Genomic DNA, 13,998 nt, shown 5'->3' on the forward strand with positions numbered 1-13,998 from the left:
GTTGAATGATTTGTTGCAAATAAATTGTCAGATTTGGTCCTTTTTAGTGTTTGAAACCGTTTTCAAATAAATCCAGATTTCTGGCACATACTCCTAAATGTAGGGTTACCATCCGTCCGTATTTCCCCGGACATGTCCGGCTTTTGCATCTCTAAATAGCCGTCCGGGAGGAATTGGTAACAAGGTTAAAATGTCCGGGGAGGTTTTCTCCCTCGCCTCCCTCCCTCCCTCCCTTCCATGCAGAGTGTGGCTGCTGATTGGGCGGCTAGGCCGATTGACCCACTCCCATTGGCCTCCAGCAGCCAGAGCCCTCCCCTGCTCCCCCTCCCTCTCTCTGTAGTCCTGTGTAACACACAAACCGACCCACGTGGAGCCAGAATGGTAAGAGGAGTCGCGGGGGGGGGGGGAGGGCAGTCAGGGAGCGGGGGAGTGTTGGATGGGTCCCCAGCCTCCACCTGCCATCCCCCCTCTGCGCATCCTCCCCTCCGTGGGTCCCCCTCCCTGTCTGCCTCTCCCTTGTCTGCGTGTACTGCCAGAGCCAGCAGCAACTGCTGTCTGCTGCCCCCGGGTCCTAGTGCCCCCATCCACTAATGGGAAGACAGGCTGCCCTTACCCTGCCCTTCCACCCTAGCCCTGAGCCTCTCCAACACCCCAAACCCCCCAGCCCCAGCCCTCATCCCCACACACCCTAATCCTCTGCTCCATCCCTGAGCCTCCTCCTGCATCATGAACCCCTCATCCCCAGACCCACAGCCCTCACCCCTGCATCCCCTCCTATCCCCAAACTCCCTCCCAATCCCCCTCCCCCTTCCCACACACCCCCTCCTGCCCTCAAACTTCCTCCCAAAGCCTGCACCCCCTCCCTTTGCACCGCCTCTCACCCCCAAACTCCATCCCAGAGCCTGCACCCCTCACCCCCTCCTGCACACCCACCCCCTGCCCCAGCCCGGAGCCTGCACCAAGCACCCAAACTCTATCCCAGAACCTGCACCCCTCCTGCACCCTAATCCCCAGCCCAGGACCTGCACCCCAGACCTCCTCCCCCCACCCAACTCCCCTCCCAGAGCCTTAGGCAGGTGGGGTGGGGGGTTCTGGGCACCACCAAAATTTCTACAACTCTGACACCCATGTGAGTGGATAAGGGTCAGGGCAGTCAGGGGACAGGTAGGGTCCTGGGGGGGCAGTTAGGGTAGGGGGTTCTCAGCAGGAGGCAGTCAGGGGACAAGAAGCAGGGGGGGTTGGGGTTCTGAGGGGAGCAGTCAGGGGGTGGGAAGTGGGAGGGAGTGGATGGGGTGGGGCGGGGCTAGGGCGGGGCTTCCCCCCCCCAGTGTCCTCTTTTTTTGTTTGTGGAAATATGGTAACCCTACCTAAATGTTCACTGAATAGCCTCTGTCATTGGAACAGGGTGGTTGGCCCCATGTGCTGGATAGCCTGGGGCTAAGCCAGCCCTGATTGCAGAATGAACCACACCTGGGTTGAATTAGGAGCTGGCAAAATAAAAAGAGCAGGAAGTATCAGAGGGGTGGGAGAGAAAGTTGCAAATAGGTTTACAGGAGACCTTTTTGTGCCCTCCCTGTAAAGGCCCTGAATTAATAGGGAAAAAAAGCTGAAGTTGGAGGAAAGTCTATAGGCAGTGAGGTCTGGGAGAGACCCTGAACAAGAAGGAAAGAGACTGTAAAGGCCAGCTGGGATGAAGACTGTGAGTTTGTGTTTTGTGTGTTAATCTGGAGAGGGACCTTAAACTGCCTGGGGCCTACAGGGCCAGTATGTGTCAGAGGACTCAATCCCCCCAAGACATCCTGTTTATTATTGGAACCCCTTCTGAACTATGAGTTCTAAAGGGCCCTGAAAAGGGGATAACCGAGCCAGGGTGCAGCAGAATGATCTCTGGCTGCAAGGGGTTGCCTGGGGGGGCAGTAAGAAGCCCCTGTGCTACAGTGACCCTATGGACTTTTTGCTAACAGGTCACTTCTTTTCTATTCATTATTTGCACTGTTAGCTGGCCAATGTAAGTCACATGATGTTTCTGCTCCCCAACTGGATGAGTGTAACTCTTCTTATTTTTTTTAAACAGGTGAATAAAGAATAACAAGTGACAATGTATTTCTGGTATAAATTTGCTGACGAGCATTCAAATTAAAATTTGTGGCACTCCTGTGACTCCCTCAGTTTTCTCACTTGTCCGGAAGCTGTCGGAATACTTGCAAACAATGAATAACATGATTCCATGGATGCCATCAATGTGAATGTATTTATTCACAAGAATACTTACAAATTGCTGTTTGTATTGACCAGTGCCTGGGTCAGAGTGGACTGTAATCAACCTCCCCTCCTGGGGCTACTGGAGTGTTATTGTCCAACAAACTTTATTGGGGAGGCTTCCATGCTAGCATCCAGTTGTTGCACAGACTGCTTCCCCTGTTGTGAGAATTAGGCTGCCCCACATGCCCTGTTTTTATGTATGCTGAATACAGGGGAGCTTGGAGGTGGTTCCAGAAGCAGAAACCATCCAAAGTATTGGGAAAAGAACAGGCATACAGGCAATGTCCTTTGCCTGAATCTCTGCTCCTCCCCACAGGTTCTGTGTGAGCCTGTAATAGCCCACTGTTGCTCCAGTCTCAAAAACCTCAACCCATGGAGCTCTGCTCCCACAGTGAGGAACAGAAATCCCCATCCCATGCTGGATCTAACTAGGAGATGCCTGGGAACATGAGCTCATAGCCACATCTCCCTGACCACTTAGAAAAACAGCAGGAGGCGCTTTGGAGTGTTCTTAAAGTCTCCGGAGCTGGAGCTTTTCTCCTTCCTCCAGCAGCAGAGCAGGGAACAGGTGCCTTCACTCACCCACAATCGGTGTCCTCATGTTATCAGAAGTTTTGTCCTCTAAAATACAAACTCTGATCTGCCTTTACACTTGCTGATTGCCCAACTGATTTGCTGTTTGTCCTAATCTCCTTCCATCTCTCTTCAACTACCACACTCATCCTGCTGTAGGATGTCAGCCTGCCTCCATCCCTCTTTCCTTCTCTTTTTCCTTGAGCTTTCCTCTTCCCCTCCCCATCTTTCCCTCTCCACACTCCCTCATGCTCAGTCTCTCCCCAAAGTGAGCTTAAAAAAAACCAATTGGGATTACTTCCATGTAATAAAAATATACATAAAGTGAATCAAGAGGATGTGTGCAGAACCACCAAAGCAATCACACAGTCTTGTACTTGTAAGCCTTGTCCTGCTTTCACCTTCCCCACTTCATTTGTGTTTGTCTGCACTTGTTTTGTCTTGTCTCTGTTTAGACTGAAAACTCTTTGAGGGCAGGGACCCTGTCTTTTAATTATTTGTCTGTGAAGAGCCCAGCACGTTATGAGCACTATATAAATAAGCTAATTTTCCTTTTTTTTTCTTTCATTTCAGAGTGTGAAATTCAAGCAGACCTTGTTTTCTTGATTGATGGTTCCAATAGTATAAAGCCAAATGACTTCACCGGGATGAAGGATTTCTTGAAAGTTATACTAGATCAGATTGATTATGATCGCAATGTTCAAATTGGCATTGCCCAGTACAGTGACAGGTATAAAAGAGAATTCAGCCTGGGTGCTTTTCAGAACAAATCAGAACTGGACATTCAAATTCAGAACATTAAGCAGATGACAGGAACTACTACTTTAATTGGAGCTGCACTTAAGCAGGTGAAGGAATTCTTTGCACCAGTACGCAGCAGAAGAGTAACAAGAAACGTCCAACCAGTTTTGCTGGTAGTCACTGATGGGGAGTCGCATGATGATGTTGCTGAACCAGCAGAAGATCTGAGAAGGGAAGGTGTTCATATATATGCTATAGGAGTTGGGAATATTAGTCACGTGCAGCTCACGCAAATAGCTGGCGTCCCGGAAAGGAAGTACACTGTTAATGATTTCAATGAGCTGAAGATTATTAAAAAAAGACTAGTTGGTGACCTATGCAAACCTGATGTTCCTACAAGTAAGTATAAATGGATACGGGGGAAATTCACATTTCAATCCTGACTTCTTGCCTCTGTCCCACCTCTAGAGGTATCTTTCTTCAAATGTGTATTGTTGTTGACCATCACTGAGGACTAATAAAAGCCAGGTTTGAATTTTCAAGTGACAGCATTTATAAATTACTCTGGTCAAAATTACTGATTGGAACATGCAGGAAAAATGCTTTGTTTACATAAATGGCTGCACCTGTTTTGCTCCTACTTTCAAAATAAACTAGGGGGTTGCACACTTTGTTGCTTCCGTAGGTCAAGCTCATTGCATGCACCAGGGGCTCCTTGCATTCATCTGTTCCTTCCCACAAAGTCTGTGTACTCCTCTCCTATCCCCCTCTATTTCAGGGATTCACTGCAACCCGATCCTCATGGCAGGGGCTCTGTGTCCGCCCCCTCCCCCCAGCTTCCTCTTCTCCCCTCGCTGTTCTTTTCTTTCAGTCTGAGAGAGAAGTAATTAGAGACTTGGTTGAAGCTGCCTTCTTAGCAGATGCCAGTTCAAAAGTTATTGTATTTCATCCAAACAGACCGAGGACTGCCATCAGGTTGACTGTAGGCTCCTTGCTATGCCCAGCCAATAGAAATTCACCTTTGGGCTTAGTCAAAGCATGCTGGGATAGCTCCATGCTGAGAAGCCTTAACAAGCTCCCTGGTGGCCACTCCTCCTTTCTTGTACTGAGCAGATCTTGGCAGAAGGCAGAAACTGGCCAACTAACCTCCACTGCCTTGAAAACCGAGCTTCTGATCCTTTACAATCACTTTCCTTCAGCTTATATGCCTTTATGTCAAGGTTCCCCCCACACCCACCCCTGTGCTTCTTCCCTTTGCTTCTAGGCTATCTGGATTCCCCGTGCTACAGCTATTCTGATTTTTAGCCTGCAAGTCATTGACTCAGAGGAGCCTCCTTTTTACTTTCCCATTGAAGAAAGGAGTTGATTTTCCTTTGCCTTGCCTGATATTTGACTCTTCACCTCCTCTTTGGGCTGTCTCTGCCCTCACAGCCATTGTCAGAGCACTGAGCTGCTCTCTCCTTTCTTTCACTAGAGCCTGGTTCTAGAGCTTGAGACTAATGAAAACAAATCTTCTCCGGCTTGGGGAAGAGTGTCACTTGCTTCCTTTTCCCTGTCTGCCTTTGTCCTCTTTCTTTGGTGTGGGGGTGCAGCTGCTCTAACACTGACATATAGTAGTACTGCCAGTAGCAAGAGCATAGGAAGATGTAATTGGTGGCAAAAGAAATAATTTCTTTGTTCACAAAGTGAAGACCTACCATAATTTTTTTTTTTTAAATAATCTAAATTTGAATATTTCAATTTAACCTTTTAAATTGAATCATATATTTTATTTACACATTGCAAATTCTTTACTTTCTTTCTACTTCATAGCTTTAAATTGCTAAAGTGGATGTTTTATACTTATTTTATACTGTTTTAAATAACTGTTTCCTAACTGTTGGAATTTGAGGTTTTACACAGACTTTTTCCAATTGAGAGATTTCACTCTTAAAATACTCATTTATGCAGAAAATGGTAATTCCAGTTCCCCATTAACCCTTACTGTGAGAAAAACACAAACTAGATGTGCTATATTTACAACAACACAATCTTGGATATATTGAACTTCCATAAGTCAAGAAACTGAAATGCTTTGACCAGGCTGTGATCCTCCATCAGCTGTTGCAGTTGGGAGCCCTTGGGACTTGTGTTCTTTATGTGGTCTTGAAAATCTCTTTGATCCTTAAGCTCATATTTAGGTAATTAACCTTAGGATATTTTTTTTAATGACCCATTTGTATAAATAAAAGTTCATAATAACTGTGTTAATGTACTGAAAGTCTAAATAACTTCTCAGTGTTAACAAAGAAGCTGTTTTGTTCTGAAGTGATAAAGATTGTCACGAAGTGTTTCATAAAAATACAAATGCTCATGCATATATTTAAATTTAAAAGAGTAGCCTCGTTGTCTATTCAGATGAGTAAAGTTAGATACCTGCTTAGATGCCTGCACAATCAGGGCTTTAATTTTCAATACTTTTATTTTTGCCTATAGCAGTTTTGTAAAACTTAAATAAGATACCCCACCAGTCCTGGCATTTAAAAAAGCAGCATTTATAGTCAAGTGCATTATAAATTTTATTCTAAAGTTGCAATAGCACAAAATTTCAAATTAATTTTATAAAGGCTTAACCTAACTTACATCATTTATTTTTTAAAAAGTTGTCATTTTAAATCATCTTGGTTTAAGGTGTTCCACCCTATTTGTTAGTATTGACCTACATGTGAAACAAAATTGTCAGTATGATTTCTAGGTGTATTGAATAGGCTATTAGTACAGCATCATTAACTCTTAAAGCATCTTCCAACACAGTGCACTATTAAAAAAAAAAAAAAAAAAGTTTGTCTGTTTAACTATTGTTGGGGATGGGAAATAATATGAAACTGAACCAAGTTCTGCTCCCATTGAAGTAAACAGCAAAACTCACATTGACATCAATGAGAGTAAAATTTGTTAAATGGTTCAAATGAAAAAATAATTGTAACTTCAAAATACTTTTTCAGTTAATTACAATTACTGTTAGAAAGTGTTTCCTTTTCTTTTCAGCAGAAGTACATCTATTGAGGCAAGTTCATCCCTGGAATAACCCTGCTGGTGTAAAAGATTGATTCAGGGTGAATTTGGCTCAGATATGGATTAAAGACATTAAGGACCTCGCTATACATATTCTATCCACCAGCTATTGTCTTGTTTTCCTGTCCGTATCTGACTGATTTCTACAACTACCATGATTCTTTAGCTTAAACTCTGTCCCCCTCTTTCTCTCTGTTCCTCCACCTAAATTTGTTTGTGCATTAATTTGTGATATTTTGTTTATTCTTCCCGACTGTAGCTTGTTTTGTGGATATTGTTATGGGATTTGACATCTCTTCACAAAAGAGAGGTGACCGTTTATTCCATGGACACTACCAGCTGGAAGCATATCTTCCTGACATTCTAAAAGCCCTCACATCCCTAAGCAGTCTGAGTTGCAATGTGGGGACAAAGACACAGAGCAGCGTGGCAGTTTACCTGAACAACACAGTTACACCCGTGTCTTCAAAGTTCCAATTTGACAGTGAGAAAATATGGAACAGCTTGAGAGAGATCCTGATTGACAAACCATCTCGTCTTAATGGCAACTTCCTGGAGTCACTCTGGAAAACATTTCCAAGCAAAGCTGATGATCAAAATCGAAGGAAGGTAACCTAATCTCTTACACCGAGACTTTGGACCAAAAATAAGTTCTTTTGTTTTAATTCTGCTTTTGACTTCCTGTGACTTCAAACTTTCTATCTTTCTTTAGGTTTTACTTGTATTTTCAGATGGTTTGGATGAAGATGTAGAAGAACTAGAACAAAAGTCAGAAGAACTTAGAAAAAAAGGTATCTGAAAGCGGACAAATATTTAAATTAAATTACTTTGGTTTGAATTAAATTACTCAACCCAAAGCTCTTTAGCTGAAGAAAGGCAAGTGAAAAAGGGACAGAAGAAAAACAAATGCCTTCCCTTTTAGCAGCCAGGATATGGAGATAGAGAGAGCCACTAATTCAGTGTTATGTCCTAACATTGCTTTTTGTTTGCCTTGTCATGAAGCTTCCATGCATGATGATGTGGTGTGATAACCCACAATCACCACCAAGTGGTACAAGGTCATGAAATAAATATAGGAAAAGCACCAAATTTGCTCAGCACCTGTCACTGGGAACAGACTTTCAAAAGGGCTGAGCAGGCAATGCCTCGGATTGTGGTGCTGATGGTTTGATTCTCAGAAGTGTTCACATGGACCCAATGTGCTGAGCTTTTGTGAAAATCTGGCCACTTATTTTGGTGCATATATGGGAGCTGAGTGTTTTTTAAATATCTAGTCCTAAATGTGGGTGCTGAGCTCTTTTGAAAATTCTGACCATAATGTTGGGATATTTGTTTTCAGTCTATTGTATTCCATTTTGGGATTTACCTCAGTGGATGATCTAGCCCAGTGTGTGTATGTTGTCTTCAGCTTTAAACTCAATTTCAGTACAAAGCAGTGTTATTTTGAAAATTTAAAAACTTGCTTTCAGGTGAAAGGATAAAATATTCTGGAAATAATTGTGCTGACAGCCACAGCGGTCACATGTTCTTTGATGCTCAAGCTTCACTCAGAGAATTCATTCCACGGTTGCTACTGATTCCGGATTGCCACTGGCCCATTTATTTTCTATAAATTAATTATGGACTCTTAAAAACAAAATGTGAAGATAAATCATGATTTTCATCCTTTAATCTTTATTTTTACCCATATAATAATCTGAATTCCTACACGCAAGGATCCCATCAATTAAATAATTGTCTAAGATTTTCATTTGGATAAATGTTTTATGTTTTGCTCATTTATGGTCAATGTTTTAAACAGGATTGGATGCACTGATGACCGTTGTTCTGGAAGGAGCCTCCAAATTTAATGAGCTTCAGTACATTGAGTTTGGAAAGGGATTCGACTACATGACTCAATTAACTATTGGCATGAGAAATGTCGCCAAAGCACTGTCCAAGTATGTGGTAAGTCATTCAGAGAAGCTCCAGTGTGTCTAGTTAGAGTTTTGATGAATGCCCTAGTCATTTTCTTAAAGACCTGAACAAGGCTCACAACTGAACTGAGAAGAGTACAATAGTCACGGAGGGCAAGATTCTCTGGTATGCTCGGGCTGCTTTGTGCCACCACTAGTGGCACAAAACAGGCCTAGAGTCAACTTGCTCAGTCCTCTGAAGTTTCCCACTGTGTAAGAGAATCTTCTCATGGTACTGGAGCAGCCTGCTTAGCTTGGCAGCTGTTGGTGCAAGGAGTGTGGCTGGGGAGGGTGGCGGGAGGAAGGAGTGAGGTTGCTCTAATTTAACCTGGGACCAGCCCTGGTTGCCAGATAGCCCCAGGATGAGGGTGCTGCAAAGGCCTGCTGCACTGAGTGCTGCTCGGCCACAGCTGAGGATCTAGCCTGTAGAATACAAGGCACAATCCTGCTCCTCCTGAATTCAATGCAAAACTCTCAATGTCTTAAATGTGCTCAGGATCAGGGAAGTGTGAATGAAAAATGAAGTTTCACAGGTTTTCTTCCTCTTTTCAAGACTAACGTTGCTGAAAGGACGTGCTGTGCTGTTTTTTGCAAGTGCATTGGGGAGGAAGGTGGAATTGGACCCCGAGGGAATGAAGGAAATGAAGTAAGAATGTTTTTGTGATACTTCATCTGCATTGTAATTATACAGGGGCCGGCCAAGTCCAGGAAAATGGAAGTGTTGGAGCTTTATAGGAAGACTTTTTTTATTGCCTTTGGTGTATCCATTCTCAGGGCTTGTCTACACTAAAATCCTGCAGCTGTGGTGCTCCAGTATAGATACTGCCTACTCTGACAGGAGGGATTATGCCATCGGTGTAGGTAATCCATTCCCCGAGAGGCAATAGCTAGGTAAACCAAACAACATGAGATCTATTTAAAAATAAATAAATAAATACAAAAACTCCAAAGTTGAATTGGCTCCTAAGGCATTTTAAAAAAAAATCTGAGATGAACAAACACAAAATACTCACAGCATAAATGGACCCTGTGTATACCACTGACTGACACAACCATGCTGAAAAAATATACTAGTACAGGGGTGGGCAAACTGTGGACTGAGCCATTTTAAGCCGGCCCGCGAGCCGCACCATGCGGCTGTGCCCTGCTCCAGTGGGGTGCTGGGTTGGGGGCCGCACCACATGGCTCCCAGAAGCCACAGCATGGCCCCACTCCAGTTCCTATGTGCTCCAATGGGAGCTGTTGCAGAGCTTCCTGGCCGCGCCTCTGCATTGGAGCTGGAGAAGGGACATGCCACTGCTTCCGGGAGCCACTTGAGGTAAGCACTGCTCAGAGCCTGCACCCCCGAGCCTCTCCCCACACCCCAACCGCCTGCCCCAGCTGTGATCCCCCTCCCACTCTCCAAACCCCTTGATCCCAGCCCAGAGCATCCTCCTACACCCCAGGGCCACATCGGGGAATAGAAATTATATGGCGGGCCATGAATACTCACAAAATTGGGGTTGTGGTACAGGAGGGGGTGTGGGCTCTATCCTCTGATCCCACTGAGGTTTGGGGTCTATCCTCTGATCCCACTGAGGAATACCAAAAGAAACTATGCCATCTGCTCAAGAAATTCCCAACTACAGTATGGGAACAAATCTACATGGACACAGGTCGGATTATGAACAGGAGGCTGCCAGGCAACTCTCAGAGACCACATTCTACAGGCCACTATCCTCTGATCCCACTGAGGAATACCAAAAGAAACTACACCATCTGCTCAAGAAATTCCCAGCTACAGTACGGGAACAAAGCTACATAGACACACCCCCAAAACCCCGACCAGGGGTATTCTATCTGCTACCCAAGATCCGGAAACCCTGGACGCCCCATCATCTCAGGCAATGGCATTCTTACAGCAGGATTATCTGGCTATTTGGACTCTCTCTCCTCAGACCCTACACTATCAGCACTCCCAGCTATCTTCGAGACACTACCGACTTCCTGAGGAAACTACAATGTATTGATGTTCTTCCTGAAAACACCATCCTGGCCAACATGGATGTAGAAGCACTTTACACCAATATTCCACATGAGGATGGACTACAAGCTGTCAGGAACAGTATCCCTGATGAGGCCACAGCACGTCTGGTGGCTGAGCTTTGTGACTTTGTCCTCACCCACAACCACTTCAGATTTGGGGACAACTTATACCTTCAAGTCAGTGGCACTGCTATGGGTACCCGCATGGCCCCACAGTATGCCAACATTTTTATGGCTGACTTAGAACAACGCTTCCTCAGCTCTCGTCCCCTACTGCCCCTCCTCTACTTGCGCTACATTGATGACATCTTCATCATATGGACCCACGGAAAGGAGGCCCTTGAAGTATTCCACCTGGACTCCAACAATTTCCACCCCACCATCAACCTCAGCCTGGACCAGTCCACACAAGAGATCAACTTCCTGGACACTACAGTGCAAATAAGTGATGGTCACATAAACACCACCCTATACCGGAAACCTACTGACCGCTATACGTACCTACATGTCTCCAGCTTCCATCCAAGACACATCACACGATCCATTGTCTACAGCCAAGCCCTAAGATGCAACCGAATTTGCTCCAACCCCTCAGACAGAGACAAACACCTACAAGAGCTTTATCAAGCATTCATAAAACTACGATACCCACCTGGGGAAGTGAGGAAACAGATTGACAGAGCAAGACGGGTACCCAGAAATCACCTACTACAGGACAGGCCCAACAAGGACAATAACAGAACACCACTGGCCATTACATACAGCCCCCAGCTAAAACCTCTCCAGCGCATTATCCACGATCTACAACCCATCCTGGAAAATGATCCCTCACTCTCACAGACCTTGGGAGGCAGGCCAGTCCTCGCTTACAGACAACCTCCTAACCTGAAGCAAATACTCACCAGCAACTACACACCACACCACAGAAACACCAATCCAGGAACCAATCCCTGTAGCAAACCTCATTGCCTACTCTGTCCCCATATCTACTCTGGCAACACCATCAGAGGACCCAACCACATCAGCCACACCATCAAGGGCTCATTCACCTGCACGTCCACTAATGTTATATATGCCATCATGTGCCAGCAATGCCCCTCTGCCATGTACATTGGCCAAACCGGACAGTCCCTCCGCAAAAGAATAAATGGACACAAATCGGACATCAGGAATGGTAACAGATAAGCCAGTAAGTGAACACTTCAATCTCCCTGGTCATTCTAGTACAGATTTAAAAGTCACTATCATTGAACAAAAAAACTTCAGAAACAGACTTCAAAGAGAAACAGCAGAACTAAAATTCATTTGCAAATTTAACACCATTAATCTGGGCTTGAATAGGGACTGGGAGTGGCTGGCTCATTACAGAAGCAGCTTTTCCTCTCCTGGAATTGACACCTTCTCATCTATTATTGGGAGTGGACTACATCCACCCTGATTGAATTGGCCCTGTCAACACCGGTTCTCCATTTGCGAAGTAACTTCCTGCTCTCCATCTGTCAGTGTATATAGTGCCTGCATCTGTAACTTTCACTCTATGCATCTAAAGAAGTGAGGTTTTTACCCCCGAAAGCTTATGCCCAAATAAATCTGTTAGTCTTTAAGGTGCCACCAGACGACTCCTTGTTTTTGTAGATACAGACTAACACGGCTACCCCCTGATATATGATTCAATGACTCTTTTAGGTGACTTAGGGCAGGTCTTCACTACGGCGGGGGTCGATTTAAGAATAGCGTAGCTGAATTCGACCTATCGGAGCCAACTTACCCTGCTGTGAGGACGGCGGCAAAATCAACCTCTGCGGCTCCCCGTCGACGGCGCTTACTCCCACCTCCACTGGTAGAGTAAGAGCGTCGATTCGGGGGTCGATTGTCGCGTCCCGACGAGACACGATAATTCAATCCCCGAGAGATCTTTTCTACCCGCCGATTCAGGGGGGTAGTGTAGACCTAGCCTTAGAGGATTCTTTTATAATTCCTAAAACAATGGTTCTCAAACTTTTTTCTTTATGTGGACAACTTGAAAATTGCTGAGCGTCTCAGCAGATCACTTAATGATCTTTCCAAATGTTGTTTGTACCGTTAGCTAACTATTGTAAAGCGCTTTGGATAAAAGCTCTATATTAAAAAAAATCTTAATTATCGATTTTTGTTCCACAAATAAAAGCACACAACTCATATTTTAATATCAGTAATCTTACCTTTCTAATTCAATGGATGTTTCCTCTCTCCTTCGCCGTGGCAGCCCCCAAGTTGGGGGCTGCCGCGGCAGGGGGGACCCCCCCTCCTGCCCAGCCCCAAGTTGGGGAAAGTTGCCTATTTCTCAGGCCACCGCAGCCTTGCATGTCCCAAATTCCCCCCATCCCCTCTTCTCACCCCACTGCCTCCTACCCCCTATTCCCTCCCCAAGGCCACCACCTTCACTAATTAGGTGTGTGGCCCTTCATTCTCTTGTGTGCGGTTGCCCAGGCACACACCTTAGAGGGAACTATCCACGGACCACCTGAATGGAGCTCGTGGACCACTGGTGTTCTGCGGACCACAGTTTGAGAATCTCTGTCCTAAAAGAAGTTGAGATATTAAGAAATTAAAATGATTCCTCCCTGTAGGTTATCCATTTATCCTTCTTTGCTGAACCCATTTCTCCAATTTTTTTTTTAAGAGTGCTTTGAGTACAGTCGACAAAGGAATGAAATTTGCAATGTACAAAATAAAACTGCCTTTTGCAAAATTTTAGCCGTTCCTAAATAAAGTACTGTCAGGACAATCCTTAATAGTTTCACCTTTTTAAGCGAAGAGAATTTTAGTATTAATCTTTACTTTTTTCTGTCTGAATTTCAGGGACCTAAAGGTATAAAAGGCACTCGAGGACACTTAGGAGAAGAGGGAGAGCCGGTAAGTTATAACATTTGACTACATTTTACAGAGAAAAAAATACTTCAAAACTTAGTGCCCATAAAGACCTTTTTGGGGGTCAGTATTTAAAAAAATGTAACAACCTGATGGGGAAGGGGGGATTTCCTAATCTTGATACCAAAGAAATCATTCTGATAAAATGGTCACTTTTTTTTTTTTTTTTTTTTTGAATCTATGAAGATTCAGCACTTTGTCAATGTTTAATACTCCTGAATTGTAGGTAATTTAGAGTTCCTTCTCTTTTAGAAATTAAAAAAAAAACTTGGGGATCTCTTGGAGAAATTTTACATAAATTCTTGATTAAAATCCTGTTGGTCTACATGAGAATTCTAGGCTTATATTTTTTCCAAATATTAAGAAATTAAAATAATTCCTCCCTTGATTCCTGCCTCAGTGCAGGGGCTGGACTTCTTGACTTCTCCAGGTACCTTCCAGGCCTATATTTCTAAGATTCAATAAGCAAAGGGAAAAG

At 44.5% G+C, this 13,998-nt stretch overlaps 2 protein-coding genes across 8 annotated transcripts in view; both read left to right on the forward strand.

Annotated features, from left to right (window-relative positions):
• LOC101953593 (collagen alpha-6(VI) chain-like) overlaps window positions 1-13,998 on the forward strand; it is a 268,888-nt gene that overhangs the window by 174,875 nt on the left and 80,015 nt on the right. The window lies entirely within an intron of this gene.
• The window catches only part of LOC101953884 (collagen alpha-6(VI) chain), a 298,199-nt gene that overhangs the window by 22,903 nt on the left and 261,298 nt on the right, over window positions 1-13,998 (forward strand). Inside the window, exons 8-13 of the mRNA XM_065583600.1 lie at window positions 3,409-3,975; window positions 6,890-7,239; window positions 7,343-7,421; window positions 8,432-8,577; window positions 9,139-9,231; window positions 13,452-13,505. Of these exons, the coding sequence (XP_065439672.1) occupies window positions 3,409-3,975; window positions 6,890-7,239; window positions 7,343-7,421; window positions 8,432-8,577; window positions 9,139-9,231; window positions 13,452-13,505 (1,289 nt within the window). The remainder of the gene's footprint in view (window positions 1-3,408; window positions 3,976-6,889; window positions 7,240-7,342; window positions 7,422-8,431; window positions 8,578-9,138; window positions 9,232-13,451; window positions 13,506-13,998) is intronic.

The sequence above is a fragment of the Chrysemys picta genome, chromosome 2 (assembly GCF_011386835.1).
Source record: "Chrysemys picta bellii isolate R12L10 chromosome 2, ASM1138683v2, whole genome shotgun sequence".
NCBI classification, from domain to species: domain Eukaryota; kingdom Metazoa; phylum Chordata; order Testudines; family Emydidae; genus Chrysemys; species Chrysemys picta.